This window comes from Helianthus annuus, chromosome 11 (genome assembly GCF_002127325.2).
Source record: "Helianthus annuus cultivar XRQ/B chromosome 11, HanXRQr2.0-SUNRISE, whole genome shotgun sequence".
NCBI classification, from domain to species: Eukaryota; Viridiplantae; Streptophyta; class Magnoliopsida; order Asterales; family Asteraceae; genus Helianthus; species Helianthus annuus.
Window position 1 is genome coordinate 73,009,293 of NC_035443.2, and position 16,452 is coordinate 73,025,744.

A 16,452-nucleotide genomic window follows, 5' to 3' on the forward strand; every position below is an offset into this window, starting at 1 on the left:
GCCTGTCTGATCGGATGGGAATCACCCCGTTCGATCGGATGACTGTTCTTGATGGGTTTTCATGTCTGACCCGTAACCCGGTCATCTTCTCCGGTGTGAATCCGTTACCGAGCCGACTCCAGACTAAGGAACAAGTCCTAGGCCTATTTTGGGTCTAGATTCCACCGATTTGAGTATAAAGTTAAGAAAGTTTGAAGAAAAACATGACTTTAACCGAAAATGCTTAGATTTTGTAAAGATTCGTAGTAAAACGCATAGAAATCTCTTAGATTTGGACTAGATTCTTGACAAAATGACATCACAAAGCCGATTGTACAAGCAGCCGTGATGACGTCATCCTCAAGAGCTCAAATCTCAGTGATTTCATGGTGAAAAGTAGGATTTTGATAAGGAATCTTGTGAGAAAGTGTGTTTTGATGATAGTTGTACAATAATTACAGAGAAAACTTACAAGAATCGCTTGAAAATCGAAGAAAGGTGCCTTAGAATGTGAGAGAGCGTCTGGGTCGGAGGAGCCTGTCACATCAAGTGATATGACAGAGGTATTTATAGTGCAAGGGGGAGAAAGGCGGTGCAAGCGTGATGGTCGAATGGCTGTTCGGTCGAATGGCCTTCTGATCGGATGGTCATCCGATCGGATGTCCATTTGGACAGCCGAGACGCGTTTGCAAGATTTTCTAACTTTGGTTCGTTTTGCGAGCTAGATTAAGTATCGCGTTGCGTATTATTGGGGGGGGGATATTTCACGGTCCTCCCAACCGCTGGAGTGATCACACTCCACAAGCTAGCTTAGCCTCATAGCTGCCTGGGGCTGAATACCTATCCGAGAGCGAAGAGCTTGGTCGTGGGTATGCGGACACCAAGATTCGAACCCGGGACCTCTAGGGAGAGGGTGGGTGAGGCTGGCCAACTGGGCTACCCCAGAAGGTTGCGTTGCGTATTATTGTGTAATATTATTACATGATTAGATTGTATAACTAACACAAAAGTTTCCATGTTTCAAAGTCTCAAAGTTTCTCGTTTCATAAGTATCAAGAGTCAAGAATCAAGTATCAAGTCTCTAGTTTCAAGAATCAACTATCAAGTATCTAGTATTAAGTATCAAGATTCATAGTGTTAAACAAGGATCAAGCATCAAGAATCAAGTTTCAAGGTATCAAGATTTAAGTTTCAAGTATCACAAAGTTTCAAGTATCATAAGAGTCAAGTTTGACATAGTATAAGGACTAGAATTGACAAAGATAAAAGTTCAGGGACGCAGCGCGTTACAAAAATAGCAATAAAATTAAAACCACAGGTACCCAAATTTAAAAAGTTTAAGTTTTGGACTAAAGTGATAAAAGTGACCAAACTGAGACTATTTTAGCATATTACTCTAAATAAAAACATAAAAAACGAAGTATAGTCAACTTGCCATGATACCAGAATTGAACAAGTAAATAAAAACATAAAAAAAGAAGTGCAATCCATTTGTGTTTGGTTTAAGATTCTTTTTTTCTTTTTTCTTAATGTAAGCTAGCATTATGGTGGACTAAGAGCATTAACATTCTATCTATCAAATTCTATTAGAGGTTGTTTCATATTATAGATAGTAGAGTAAAATATCATTTTAGTTCATGTGGTTTAGGCCATTTTCCCACTTTTAGTCCAAATATTTCATTTATCTCCTGTGTATTCAAAAAGTATTTAACATTGTCATTTTAATCCAACTGACTTAACTTCATCTATTCACCTCAGTTATTCAGGGCTAATTTTGTCATTTCTCCTAATTATATCCTAACACTTTTTCAACTCTAACCCACCATTTTTTAATCTTAGACATCTCCTCCTTCATCAACCCAACCTTCATCTACCAACTGCTTTCAATCTCTGGCGAAAAACACTTTCCGGCCACTACCGTTCCATCGCCATTACTACTCTCACTCTGGTTGTCACACCCTAACCGATGGCGGAAACATCGGGCATGACGAAACGAGATTGCTCGAGACTTCATAACATGCTAATGTGATAACGTTTAAATAAACCATATTTCATTTCATTCTAAATAGAAATACATTGTCTTGGAAATTAAAATACAACATGTTTGTCACTTAAACATAACAAAACAAATGGAAATACATAACAATAAAATTTGGGTGCGTTTCTAGTTCACTCTAAGTAGCTTTCTTGCATATCATCATCAATTTCTTGCAACGTGTATTAAAATAAAATTAACATAAAGGTCGGCAATTATACAAGTTTAATTACATAGCATACATATAAATGATTGTCTCAATTCCAACATGGCATTTTGTATACCAAGTAAAATTTCATACTAGCATGCACAACTTAAGTGTCAACCAAAGATTCCACGAGCGTAATCTTGTCAACTAGTGAACTAGACCGTTAACGATTGAATACTTAACATAGACCACGAAGACGGGCAGTGTGCTAATCCTATAGCGCCATGTTAATGTATGCTAGTATAAATTTAAGTTGATTTACGTTTAGAGCATATTTCATTCGGTTGCTATACTAAACCAAAATAGATATTGACCAGAACCTCATTATGTAACGCGGGTAATCTCTCTGGTTAATGCCAAAACAAAACAAAACAAAACAAAACATACATTCGATTTATGCTCGGGTTTGAATTTTATTTGTTTTATGCAAAGTAGCATATTTCAGGTTAAATTCTATTTTTTTTTTTTATTATGAAATGTTAATTTTTTTTAACGTATAATAATTTACATCGAGATAGTTGGTAAACGGGCAACAAGCTGCGCCGCTACCCCTTTTTGAATAGCAAAACTAAGCCTTTTAAAAACTACGTCCATAGATCTCGGGGTCATAACATTACTATGCATGACCCTTTGAACTCGACTAAGTAGGTCCACAGCCTCTGGCGCCAGAAAACCAAAAGTATCAAAAGCAAATGGGATAAACACGTGCTGGTTGTCAAGGCACGCTTTCTCATGCTTGATCACTTTACCCGAAGCAGCCTTTAAAGCAGCCTGACCCACTGTGAAAGCACTACTCCCTAAGCCCACAAGCGGGGAAACCCCTGTTAGATCCACACATGCGTGTTTTCCTCCTACCCATCCAAAGACCAGAATGTCGGCTGGTCGAAGGGTAGATCTCCCTTCCAACGGGTCTGTTAAGAAATTAACGGGTGCCTCTTTCTTAGCAGAAATACCAGCGCACCTGAATATGTCAAAAAGGACATCCCTAACCAAATCATGTCGGTATTTGAACCCCGGGAGCTCTCTACAATGAACTGCATGCTCACCAAAAGAATCCAAACACGCCTTATGACAAACAGGGCATACCTCATCAACCGGGAATAAAGGAATCATGAGGCGATATTTAAGGATAGTACGGTACTCCACCGGCGACATATGCTGGCCTAACCCATCTATAGGTATAGCAAGAAGAAAATCTTGTGCATGTGGTGCTCGGAGACACTCAAAAACGGCTTTTTGTCTAACGGTCAAGTCAAACTGCACTTCGATTTCGTTGACAATTTTACTAAAAAGAGCACTCGCCAATGCATGTTGGGCTTTAGGGGGGGCGGTGTCCTTATTAGTGAAACCGCTGAAGTCAAAGCTTGGAATCGTATCACGAAGACAAGCCAAAGCACAAACATAATCAGAATCCATACTGCATATGCCACTGTCTCTTAAGATGTGGTCCTGTAGCACCCACGATTGGGCCCTTGAGGCCACAAAAGCGTAGGATGAAGCCTCCACAGCCGAATACAACCCCAAACCTCCAAACCTAATAGGTAAAGAAGCAAGTCGCCACTGGAGGTCTCCAAAGAAAGGACCTCCACAAACCACCAATTCCTCAATCGCCTCACGCAAACCTTTGTCAAAGAACAACGCCGCATCTTTCATGTGTACAGGTTGGCATGTCCTCAAGCCAAAGAAAAGTTTGGCAATACCCATACAGGATCGAAGCAAGAGTAGTTCACTCTGCGGGTCACCTAATTTCGGTAGAAGACGCATCAAATCTACTGCCTTAGCAGCTCTTTTCTTTGCCAACCCACTAATAAAGCTTGCGTCTCTACTAACAGCCCCTCCAAGAAGCTTCACCCCCACTAATGGCCTCCAAGTAGCATTAAGGTGAAGAAGCACTTCATTTGACTAGTCACATATCTAATAATAATAAGTTTTCTTCTTATCCATTTTTTAATTCGGGTTATCTCACCAATAATAATAAGTTTTCTTTTGTTTATTTTTAATTCGCTTTAGATCACCAATACAAAAGATTAAATATAAAAGTATACTAGTATTAAGTATCCCTGGCGTTGCGGCGGGGCGAGCACTAATTCCACACTACTGCCAGCGACCACCGACACTGAAGTCGCGGCGTGTTAATGTGAAGAAATTAAACCGAAACGTAAAACATAGAATAAAATAACTAAGTTGATCTAGGACTCGCGCGTTACGATGAACCCGCATCTATTTTTTCCCGTTTGACAGGTTCATCGTAATCTATATATAATATATATCATTACCACTATACAAACTATAATGCATACATTACAACAACCATTGCATCAATATGTTGCAAATTATATTTATACAAGATTTTGGCTAAATTAATTAGATTATTATAAATAATAATAATAATAATAATAATAATAATAATAATAATAATAATAATTTACAAATAAAACAACACAACTTTGAATGGATCAAACCGATTGAATATGGTAAGATAATGAAACCATTATTTGATTAGGGTACAACCACTTAAGCACAATTTACAACCATACATGCATACAAAACAAAACAAATTGAATTTGGTAAGGTAATGAAAACATTATTTGATTAAGGTTCAACCACTTAAGCACAATTTACAACCAAACAATATAAATGTACAATAACACCTTGCAAGACAAACCCTTAATGCACAACTTACAACTTACTAATGCACTCACTTGTTGCAAATTAATAGTATATAAATTAGTATATTTAGATTATTAATACATTTTGTATTTTATATTATACTTTTTGTATTTTATATTTCATAAAACGAGTATTATAGGTAATTTAGTCTCACCTTTTCATAACTAACAATATAATCTCCCTTTCTATCTCAGTTTCAATAACTTGAACATTCTCACCTTTACTTCTCATTGGTGTCAATTCGGTAGTCTAAGGGTGGTAGGGGCGCTTCGGAAAACATGCTCAGTGAGTTGGGTTTGCCGCGCGTCATAGCGCCGCCGGCACCCAGTTGGTATTCGGCAAGTGGTTTCAACGGTGAGTAGCCACAGAGTGGGGAAGAGGAGTAAGAAGGGAGAGAGAGGGGGTTAATGGTGAACCCCACTCTCTTTCAACAAATCATAAATTTATCTTCTTTTTTTAAGAAAAAATTGTTTGGGTGGAGCACCCTTAGTGTTTGAGTGCAAAATAGGGAGTAAAGAGCAGAGTTGACATGATATGAGTTGATTGACTAAGTGAAGAGTTTATCACTCCCAGTGTGTTTTGTGTTTGAGCACCCCTTCCACCCTAATAATTCTTCTATTGTTAGGTTACATATGTATTTTACCATCCTAAGTTGTCTAATGTAGATTTCTTACATTTAATTTTTGTTAATCTACACATGTGTAAACATCTATCGTTTGAAACAGACACAAGGTGGATCTACGGGTATCCCAGAGGTTGCCTGGGATACTCATCAATGTTTGAAGAAGTGCAAATTTTTTATATATAAATTATATATAGGAAATAAATCCACTGAATATAGAGAGGAAAATGAAATTAACGTGTAAATTAATGTGGCTGAGAAATGTATAGATACTTCATGAGGAAGAAGGTAGGAAAAAACAATCTCTACTTATATTTAGGTTAAATTGTATTATGGGCCATTTAACAAAGCCCAACGACTCTAGGCTTTCTTATCATTTGGATATGCTATTTTGGGGTCAATCTATTAGGACATTATTTATCTTATGGGCCATTTCACATTACTATAGGATTTTGTACAAAGTATCTTATCGTACACACCATACGAATGACATGAAAAAGTAAAAAAAAAAAACGTGATGACATTTTTGTAATTATTTTAATCGTAATTACACTACAAGATCATTTGTAGAGTAATTATGATACTCTACAAATTACCCTATAAGATCAAAATTACCATACAAGATCAAATTACCCTACAAGATTAAAATTACCTAACAAGATCAATTACACTACAAGATCATTTGTAGAGTAATTTTGATAATTACGCTATGAGTAAAATAATTACGAAAATATCACCGTGTTTTTTTACTTTTCCACTTTATTCGTACGTTTTGTACGATAAGATACTTTGTATTTTATCTTTTGTCCTGGAATATAAACCAACCATTTACAAAAAAAAACCCTTAAAAACCCAAATTATAATTTGTTCAACATGAAACCTTTTTACAATTTATTACTTTGATTTTTTTCTTTCCCAACCCACAACAAACATGATCATCCATTACTGTTTTTTTTTTGTTTTTTTTAACTTCATATATAAAAATTGCTTTAAAAAGTTCTATCACAACAATTGGTTTTATTTAATTTTTTTGGATACCTCTGAGTTTTTGTTCTAGATTGTCACTGAACAAGCACATGTGTATCCATTAGATTTTTGTTACCAATACGTGCATATAATAACCTAGGTAGCTAGGTAAGTAGGTTATTGTATCCATGACGAGCACATAATTACTAAAATACATTTTGTTTCATTTGACAAGAGAAAAGAAATGAAATGAAATGAAAGGAAAGTGAAAAAATGGGTTTTCTAGAGTTTTTTAAAGCAAAGGAAAGAGAAGAAAATAGAAGGAAGATTTATAATAGTTTTTCTCTCATAACTTTGAAGTGCTTTGAAGTGAAAGGGAATAGAATATAACATTTTGTTATTTACTATCTTACCATCCCCACTAGCTTCTATTTTACCAATATAAGGGTATAACTATAAAATTGCATTTTTTTTTTTTATCTTTCCTTCATTTCTTCTTTTTTTTTTTTTCTTTAGGGAACACAAAATTAAGTTATGAGTGGAAGGGAGTAAAAGAAGGGTCTTTGTAATCATTGTTTGTTTCACCTTACTTGTCTCGTATTCACAACATTCTCCTATTTATCTCAAAAAAATTTGGATTCCAATTTAAAAATAATCTACAAAATCCTAATGGTTGTCTAGAGGTAGACACCATGGCTCATGAACCCACGAAAGACGATAAGGTGGCTCAGCCACCTCCGCAAAACGCTTACCCGCCATCCGGACCATATCCCAACCAACCTCCACCAAATGGTCCATACCCAAATCAACCTCCACCAAATGGTTCATACCCAAACCAACCACCCCCACAAAACGCTTACCCACCATATCCAAACCAACCTCAACCAAATGGTTCATACCCAAACCAATATCCACCCGGGCAACCGCCTTACGGACAACCACAGCCAGGTGGTAGTGAGCACCAAAAGAAGGATAAAAATAAGGACAAGGACCATAAGGATAAAGGCAAAGATAAAGATAAAGATAAAAAAGACAAAGACAAGAAAAAGAAAAAGAAAAAGAAGAAAAAGGAGAAAAGGGAAGGGGTTGTTGGAACGTTGCTCGACATTGGAGCCGGAGTCGGGGCAGCCTTACTTGGAGTAGCTTTAGGAGAAGAAATTGGTGGTGGCAGTGGTTCGGATTCGGACTAAGATGCTAAAACTATATATTCGTCGTGTCAAAATGCATCTTGACTAATACCCGCTACTGTCATTAATACTTTTTTTTTTACTTTGTACATGCTAATCCTATACAGTGAGATAGAAAAAAAAGTTATAATGTATCTATGTATATACACAGTGTCTTCTTAAATTAATCTAAAACACGATGGGTTATTGGTAAAATGCAATCCCTATATTTACTTTGTTTATAAAAAGATGGTAACGTTTAAAGGAATAGTGAAACAAAGTGGCTTTTCCATATTTATATATAAACTCTTAATTTAATTGCACAAATTGTTGTAAACTTGTAGTTTAATTCGAATTCTAAACAATCTTAGAATTCAATCCTACACTATAATTTCATATGGACATAAATTACCTACATGAATAAAATTAAGTTCGAGTTTGTTTTGGAATTGATGTATGAAACTATTAGGGATTTTTTAATCTAATTAATAAATGTTCTAAGAGACTATCAAAATAGTTTCTATATACCACCAAGAGAGGTGGGGGTGCTATGTGATGGAGTGTGGTGGTTGGGTGATCACGCGTGGAACACCGACACCGGTCATGGTGACTACGCGTGCTGGTGACCACGCGTGAAAATCTTTGAAAGTTACCGTTAGAGGGACTGTTGGAGTGTTTAAATAAATATTTTAAACACTATATATATACCATCCACACAAATACATATTTCACCCACACAAATACATAACTTTATACCACTTTCTTGCATAAAAATTGAATTTCCAACCGATTCGTTTCCGCTAGACACCGATAGCTCTTCGTCTTCTGACGATGACACGCTTGATTTTTTCGAGAAGGCGTATAACGAACTTGAAGGTTTGAGCTGCCCAAAGAAGAAAATGGTGGATTGTAATCGTATACATGCCAACGAAGTGTTAACGAAGGATTATTCTATGGAGAATCCGGTCTACAATGCCAAAACGTTTAGGAAACGATTTCTTTTAACGAAAGATTTATTTTTAAATATTGTAGCAGACGTTGAAGTAAGCGAAGAATGGTTTCAAGAAGGTTACAACGGGAGGGGCAAACGAAGTTTCACGTCGATACAAAAATGCACATCCGCCATTCGCCAACTAGCGACAGGTAACCCTCCCGATCAATTTGATGAATACTACGTCGACAAGAACTTCACGTGAATGTTTGCAATTCTTTTGTAACGCGATCATTAAATTGTATGGCAATGAGTTTCTACGTAAACCGACGGGACACGACATCGCACGTATTACGCCGCACATGAGGCTAGATGGCATTTTCTAGGGATGCTCGGTGGCATCGATTGTACACATATCTAATGGAGAAATTGTCCAAGAGAGTTGCGAGGGGCGTATGTTAGGGGTGACGTCAAAAGACCGACCATCATACTTGAAGCGGTGACGTCGAATGATTTGTGGTTTGGCATTCATATTTTGGTGTTCCTAGTTCAAACAACGACATCAATGTTTTGTACACATCGCCATTGTTTCAAAGCGTAACAGATGGTACCGCACCCTTCTGCCCATTTTTTTGTTAACGGAAGATATTACAGACGAGGCTATGTTCTTGTGGATGGTATCTACGCATCATGGTCTGTTTTTGTGAAAGCTGTAACACCCCAAAAAGATTTACTAGACATAAAAGTTAAATCAATTAAAGATTTAACTTAATTAATGGAAATGATACAAATATTAGTAATGTAATGAAAAAGGTACAAGATAAATAAGTAAATAAACTAGAATGGCCAAAGGTGTAAATTACTAAAACTAAATTTATAAAAAAGAATTAAACCCAAAAAACACACAGTGTGTGTGTCTGGGGAATGAACAAGAACAGGAGCACAAGGGGAAACCCTTGTTTCAAAGAATCAAGCAATTAAACTAGAAATTGAAGGATAATTCACTCCATGAACATCAAATAACGCTCTACTAAACTCGATTATTGAAGTGGTAAGTTCAATTCTTTGAAATTATGATTTTGTAGGAAGTGGGTTACAACCCTATATTGAAGTGGTAAGTTCATGTAACAAAATGTGTAAATTGGAGTTAGGATTTAGGAATGCCCTCTAGAACAAGAATCATGCTTGATTTTAGGTCATTGAATGATTTTAGTATAAACCCATTTGATAAAAATATGTTATGAATGAGATGATCAAAAATAGAAGTAACCATGTGTAATTCTAACATATGATGTTGTTGTAATACTTGAAATGTTAAATAAATCAGTGAAGGTTAAAAAGGATTTATGAATTTGGTTGATTGTTGGTAAGTTACTAGATGAACTAGTAGGATTATGTCTTTGAATATTTGAACAAAATGTCCTATCAATGCGAAACCCGCCAAGTGTTCGATAAAATGTCTAAGAGAACAAATATGTGAAATTTGTTCATTTATGATAATGTTGTCATATGAGGAATTATATGAATGATGGAATGACATAGTTTGGGCTAAAAGAGTGAATGTATTAATGTAGGCGTAAAAGAAGAAAGCTCAAACACTAGGAAATTGGAAAGCTCGCAAGATCGAGGTATGTTGTTTTATGCATACAAACTTTATTTTGTAACTTGTCGTTTTATATCAAAATCATAATTATGCTAGTCCGTAGTAGTTATGTTATAGATAGCATGACCCGTCATAAACGGGTCATATGAAAAGAAAGTTTATGAATGATATTGTGTTATGATCAGTTTGTCTCGAATAAACCGTATATTGGAAAGTTATGTAAGAAATGAATGTAATTACTCGAACCATTATAAACGGATTGGAGTTGATGAAAGTACAAAAGATGAAAGGAATGTATTCGTCCATGGTAAACAGACCGACTGGAAGTCTATGTTACGAATGTAATTACCCGTTTCTAGCGGGTTAATAAATGTATGTTTTATCTCAGTAATGAGATAGTATGTTTTGACCCATTTCAACGGGAAAGCAATGATTCAATGAATGGTATGTTTTATCTCTATTTTGAGATAAGTATGTTTGACCCGTTTCGATGGGTAGTAAGTGCAAGAATAATGTGAAGACACGAAATAGATGAATTGGTTTATTAGATAAAATGTAACATAGTTAATGGAATTTAACTCTTCAAGTTTGTTGTTTGATGTAGGTAAATCCTCTACATAATGGCTTGGCGACTTGGAACGAACACACACGAATCATGTCCATCACGCGCTTCCGTTACTTTGTAATTATGTTATGGGTCAAAAATTACTTTCGTGGTATCTAACTTTTGTTTAGTAGCTAGACCTTAAAGCTTAACATGTTATGTCTTTTGAACGTGTCGTAGAATTTTCTTGAAATGATGATGATTGTTAAAAACAGGGAACCGCTCATGTTACGGACGAGTCATGCCCAATTTTTGTTAGAAATAGTATGTCATTAATAATATTTCCGAATGTGCATTAAGGGTGTTTCAAATAACTTTGTTACAAATAATTTATGTTTAGTTGTTAAACTTTAAATCTTAGTATGCCACGTCTTACGTATAAACCTTTTGGTTGCGAATGTCTAAACGGAAATGGTTTTTGTATGAACAATTAAGTTTATTTCTAATGGTATGTAAAAAGTTCAAATTGGGTCGTGATTTTCAACAATAAAGTATTGAGTTTAGACCTTATGGAAAGTGGACGTTACAAAAGCTCTTTCATTTCCTATCGAGGTTAAAGAAAAGATGTTCAAGAAGTTGCAAGAATCGGCAAGAAAAGATGGTGAGAGGGCTTTTGGTGTTTTAAAGGGTAGATGGGGCATACTAAACCGACTGGTTCGTGCAATGAATAAAAAAACAATTCATAGCATAGTATATGCATGTATCATATTGCACATTGCACAATATGCTAATAAAAGAAGATGGGCGTGCAATATCTCTAGATTGGATGCCGGATCCTCCTACACAAGTTCCCGTTCACGAAAATGTCCAACAAGACTTGCGCAATGAAAGAAATTCACTTTCGGTTGAGATATGATTTAATTGAACTTGTAGGTTCTTTAGGTTTGAATTTACGGATTCAGACGAGGAGTAAGTTTTCTTTATGTATCTTTTTATTTTTATATTTTTTTAAGTTGTAACCTAAAATATGTCTAGAAATATTGTTTTTTATTTAAATGAAATTATTATTGTTAATTTATTATTTAAAAAAATAAAAAAATCCATCACTAGTGATGGGCACCCCCACTAAAATCCATGACTAGTGATGGAACCAAGTTCGATGACGTGGCAGAACATTATTGGGTGTGGTGAGTAATAGAAAGTAGAGCATCCCCAATCCAAATGTGAGACGGTTTTTTTTTTTTTTTTTCCAAAAACGTCCCTGAGATTTGTGATTTTTTTATCATTTTCATCCAAATGTTTGATAGAAAAATGTAGGATCGTTGTCGGACCCGAGACGAGTCGATCAGAGGCGTTCTACTCAACATGAAAGGCGGAAACAGATATGATGAGTTGAAACACTTTAACTGTCGTTTATATTGATCTGAAACAGTTTTACAGCAATATGACACTTCGACAGAGCTTCGCCGTCGAAAAACCTCTAACTAATTTTCGTTACAAATGACACGAAATCACACCTATTTATAGGCTAGCTAATTCCGCACGAAACATACTCAAACGAGATTACAACTCACGTGGAATTAGACATCTCACACAGAATTACACACAAACAGAATTAACATGTTAATTCCGTGCGGAATTACATGATGACATTTCAAGCGGAATTAGGCTTTTGACTTGTTTTCTCGATCTTCGTGCCACGAACAATGCAAGACTCGATACAAGACGAAGTCGACAGACGTATGCACCAACAGACTCCCCCTCGGATGTTGACGAGTCTTAAGTGTCGAGTCTTCAACGTCTTTAGTCTTTATCAGTCTGATTGCTATCTCTGAAGAATCTGACACAGTAAAACCTTCTTCAATTCTTCTCTTTTACTCTCCTCCTTAGCATCAACAGACACCCTTGAACAAACTCTCCTCGGATGTCTTCAGACTCCCCCATTCAATATGCTGGGATCGCAGCCTGGCTTTTTGAAATCATGAGTACCTCAGGTATCGGAACCTGGCTTTCACAAGATCAGGATCATGACCTGGCTCTATACTCAGACTCAGAATCCAGGTTATCCTGCACATCCTCTACCTCACAATAAATTTCACAAATTTAACAATTTAATATTCAGACTCCCCTTTAAATTCAACCAGAATTTCTGATGAACCATTTGAAAACAATCATTATCGTTTTAGAACACAAACTCCCCCTCACAAAATGATCATCATGTTCAGCACTTGGAATTTTGAAAATCAGCTTTTCAACACCAGTTGTCGAAAATCTTTTTGGATTTTTCAAAAGTTTAAGCTAAAACACACTTAAAATCTTTTAGGAATTTTTTGATATAAAACGCAGTAAAGAAATATTTACAGACAATATTTTTGTGAGTTTGTGTAAGAGGATCATATCAGTTTTTGAGACAAATCACCAACACCGTTAAGCTTTAAACATTTTAAGTTCTAAACAATTCACCTAGATTGTCAGTATACTGATCCACTTAAATTTTCACACAAAGTTCAACTGTTTCGAGATACGAGATTAGTGTTTTAATAGACTTAAACCTATTCGCTTGTCCCGTCAACTTGAATATACTCCCGTATCCAGATCCCAATATTCAGTCTTACAAGTGAGTATACCTAGATGATATATGTTAAAGGGTTAAATGCGAAACTGTGAGAGCTCAGGTCAGAACTTCCGTTCAGCAGAGAGATGATGGTTCGACTTTAGGTGTGTTCCCTTTAAAGAATCTTTTCTTCAACAGCACATGATTAGCATTTTGCAATGTTTCATCATTTTTTATGCTGAGGGTAGTGCTTTTATTTCAAGCAAGCGTAAAACATTATACGGGGACTAGGCCATTGCTTCCGCAAAATCAGAAGTCCCGGGATAATACCCCAGATATCACTGATTATAAAGACCTAGTATCTCAGAAAAAGGGACCTTTCAAACAAGATTTCGGGGGTTACCCATATATCCAAGAAATGTTCCCCACGAGATAAGCAAGTTTGATTTTTTAGGTTTATATCTCGAAAACAATTTACTAAATGTGTAAAAACCTACTGACACATCCGCAGTGAGATTGTTTATCACATTTGACTTTCCAATTCTTTAGCGTGTTGTGACAGTCCACTGATGTACTATCATTTCCTCTTTTCACAACAAAACTCATTTTTTTATTTTATCATGTTTTTGGATTTTTCAAATTTTCTAATGTTTTTGGATTTTCTGAAAATTGCTTACTCCCCCTAAAATTCAGAAACATTTAAAGAAAACTTGAAAACAAACTATACAATCAAAGTGACAACTGTTGTGAATTGCTTCAATTCGCCATCCACTCGGCATTAACAATCAGAACTCCCCCTTACAACAAACTATTTTCCCATTACGATCTCAAAACACTTAAGTTTGTTTTAATCAAAATGGTTTTTCCGGAAAATAAGTTTTGTTGATTTTAAACCACTTGTAGGTTAGGGGTTCATCTCCTCACATTGTTTATCTTTAACCACTTGTACGAATAACTATCAACCACATGTAGGAAAGATAAACCAAGTACAATTTAATGTCCCTGATTAATCTTGAAGACTGAAATTTCTCATAAATGAATTTTTCAATAAGGATGCCGATACCTACTCCTCACTTACCAACTTGGGAGTTCCGGCATAGTCCATAACCTGTAAAGTTTAACTATTTTTAAGATTCATTCACAAAAACAATCTTTATCAAAAGTGATGCCGATTCCTGCTCCACGATTACAAACTTGGGAGCTCCGGCAAGTCAGGATTTTACTTGTGAAAAACTTCCATCCAAGCCTGACCAAACTTGGATGTTTCCTCCTCAACAACACTTGGGTAATAAGTTGCTTTCTTTGTTTCACAAAAATCCTTTACCCCTTTTGCCTTTCCCTCGACCATTTTCTCAAAAATATTTTTCACATTTCCATTAAATGCTTTCTCGACATCAAATTCTTTCTTCTCAGAATAGAATTGATTCGAGATCTCAACCTTACCAACTTTTTGTTTAAAATTCTCAGCCTTCAATGGTGGAAAATTTTCATCATCCATTGGAGGTACTGAGTTTTCATCTTTAACCTCAATCTGTGGCTCCTCTGACTTTGTGGAATCAGATTCATCGCCAGATTTCACATCAGACTTCTTAACCACACTTGGTTGTCTTTAGCTTTCTTTTTGTAAAAATTTTTCTTTGAACACTCACCAACTTCATAAGTTGAATTTTCAAAAATTTTGAATTTTTCAGTTGGTGGTTCATTTTTCTCAACAAATTTTTCTTCGAGCTTTTCTGAGACTCCCTGTTTTGTGTTGGTTGCTTTAGGACAGTTCCAGGCGATGTGACCAACTTCTTGACATTTATAACAGGTTCTTGTCTCTTTTCTCTGATGAGTTTCAGTTTTCTTCTTTTCAGCAAGAAATTCTTGATTTGACTATCTCCAGAATGAACTCTTCTTTTCATTCTCTGTAGATGTTCCTGACACAAATTTTGTATTTTTAGAAATTTTCTCATTTTTATAATTTTCTGGAGGAATAAAACCTAAACCTTTCTTTTTGAAATTACTGTTGTGGTTTGGTTTCTTTCGATAACCTGAACCAGAACTGAAACTTTTTTCTTGTTTAACCATTGTTGTACTCTTGAAGTGTACTTTTTAGGTTTTGCTTTAAGATTTAAGTCTTTTATTTCAGAAATATTGATTTCTGTTAATTTGAAAACCTTTTTAATCATTTCAAATCTCACACTTCTTATTGGAAATTCTTTATCAGAATATAATTTGTCAGAATCATTTAAAGTGTATGCAACTTCAAATGTTTCATTATTCAAATTAGATTTTGATAGCAAAAACTCTTTACTATAAACCCGTTTAACCGACGGTTTTGGACTGTTGACCAACGAACTCGAACTTCCAGACTCAGACTTTGACTCCGACTCCTCATCTATATCCAACACCTGATCGACCACCTTTTTTATTAACTCAGACTCATGATCAGTGTCAGACGAAGTGAACGTGATGTCAATATTTTCTGGTAATTCATCAGTTGTTTCGGATTTAACTTTATATTGACTGCCTTTTTGACTTGCTCCTCGTTCGGTTTTCTAGGAGAATACCCTTCCCAAATCGGTGGCGGACACTTGTTATAACTAACGCTCTGTTTCTTACCAGTATCCTTCTTCTTTGGCTTCTCATCATCTTGAAATGCTTCAAAACCTGCAACAGTTGGATAAATTCGATCAATCAAATAATCAGAACTGGAATAACTTTGCAACAGTCTTCAAATTCTTTCATTTTCAATTTTCTCGGTCTCCAACTCTTGTTTTAGCTTGGCACATTCCTCAATGTAATGATTTATTGCTTTTTTGCTTCGACATCATCACAGCATTCATCATGGTCAATGCATCTTCTCTTTCAGAATTTGTCTTCTGTAGACCAGTTACTGTTCTATTTAGCACATCATATGACTCTTTCACATAATTGAGATTGAACAATAATTGTTCTTTCATTTTCTCAAACTCAGTCAACTTCTCATCTTTTTTTGCACAATGCTTGCAAGATTCTAAACACTTTAAGCAAGGCTTGATGACTTCCACAATCTTTTCTACTTCAATGATCTTTTCAGCTTCAACAACTTTTTCAACTTCAATCACCTTTTCTTTTTCAACAATCTCCTCAGCAACAATTTTAACCTCTTCATTTTGAACAATTTCTTCTTTTTGACCAACACTTTCACAC

The 16,452-nt window shown here is 35.6% G+C and overlaps 1 protein-coding gene and 1 long non-coding RNA gene across 2 annotated transcripts; both read left to right on the forward strand.

Annotated features, from left to right (window-relative positions):
* The first annotated feature begins 7,172 nt into the window (after positions 1-7,172).
* On the forward strand, positions 7,173-8,842 carry LOC110888387 (galectin-3-like). The gene is made up of 2 exons (XM_022135916.1): positions 7,173-7,485; positions 8,451-8,842. Exons 1-2 carry the CDS (start codon positions 7,173-7,175, stop codon positions 8,840-8,842), a joined length of 705 nt encoding a protein of 234 aa, XP_021991608.1.
* Positions 8,843-9,464: 622 nt separating this feature from the next.
* On the forward strand, positions 9,465-11,073 carry LOC110892098. The gene is made up of 3 exons (XR_002565831.2): positions 9,465-9,628; positions 10,152-10,205; positions 10,785-11,073. It is a non-coding gene; the product is annotated as an uncharacterized LOC110892098 (long non-coding RNA).
* Positions 11,074-16,452: the final 5,379 nt, after the last annotated feature.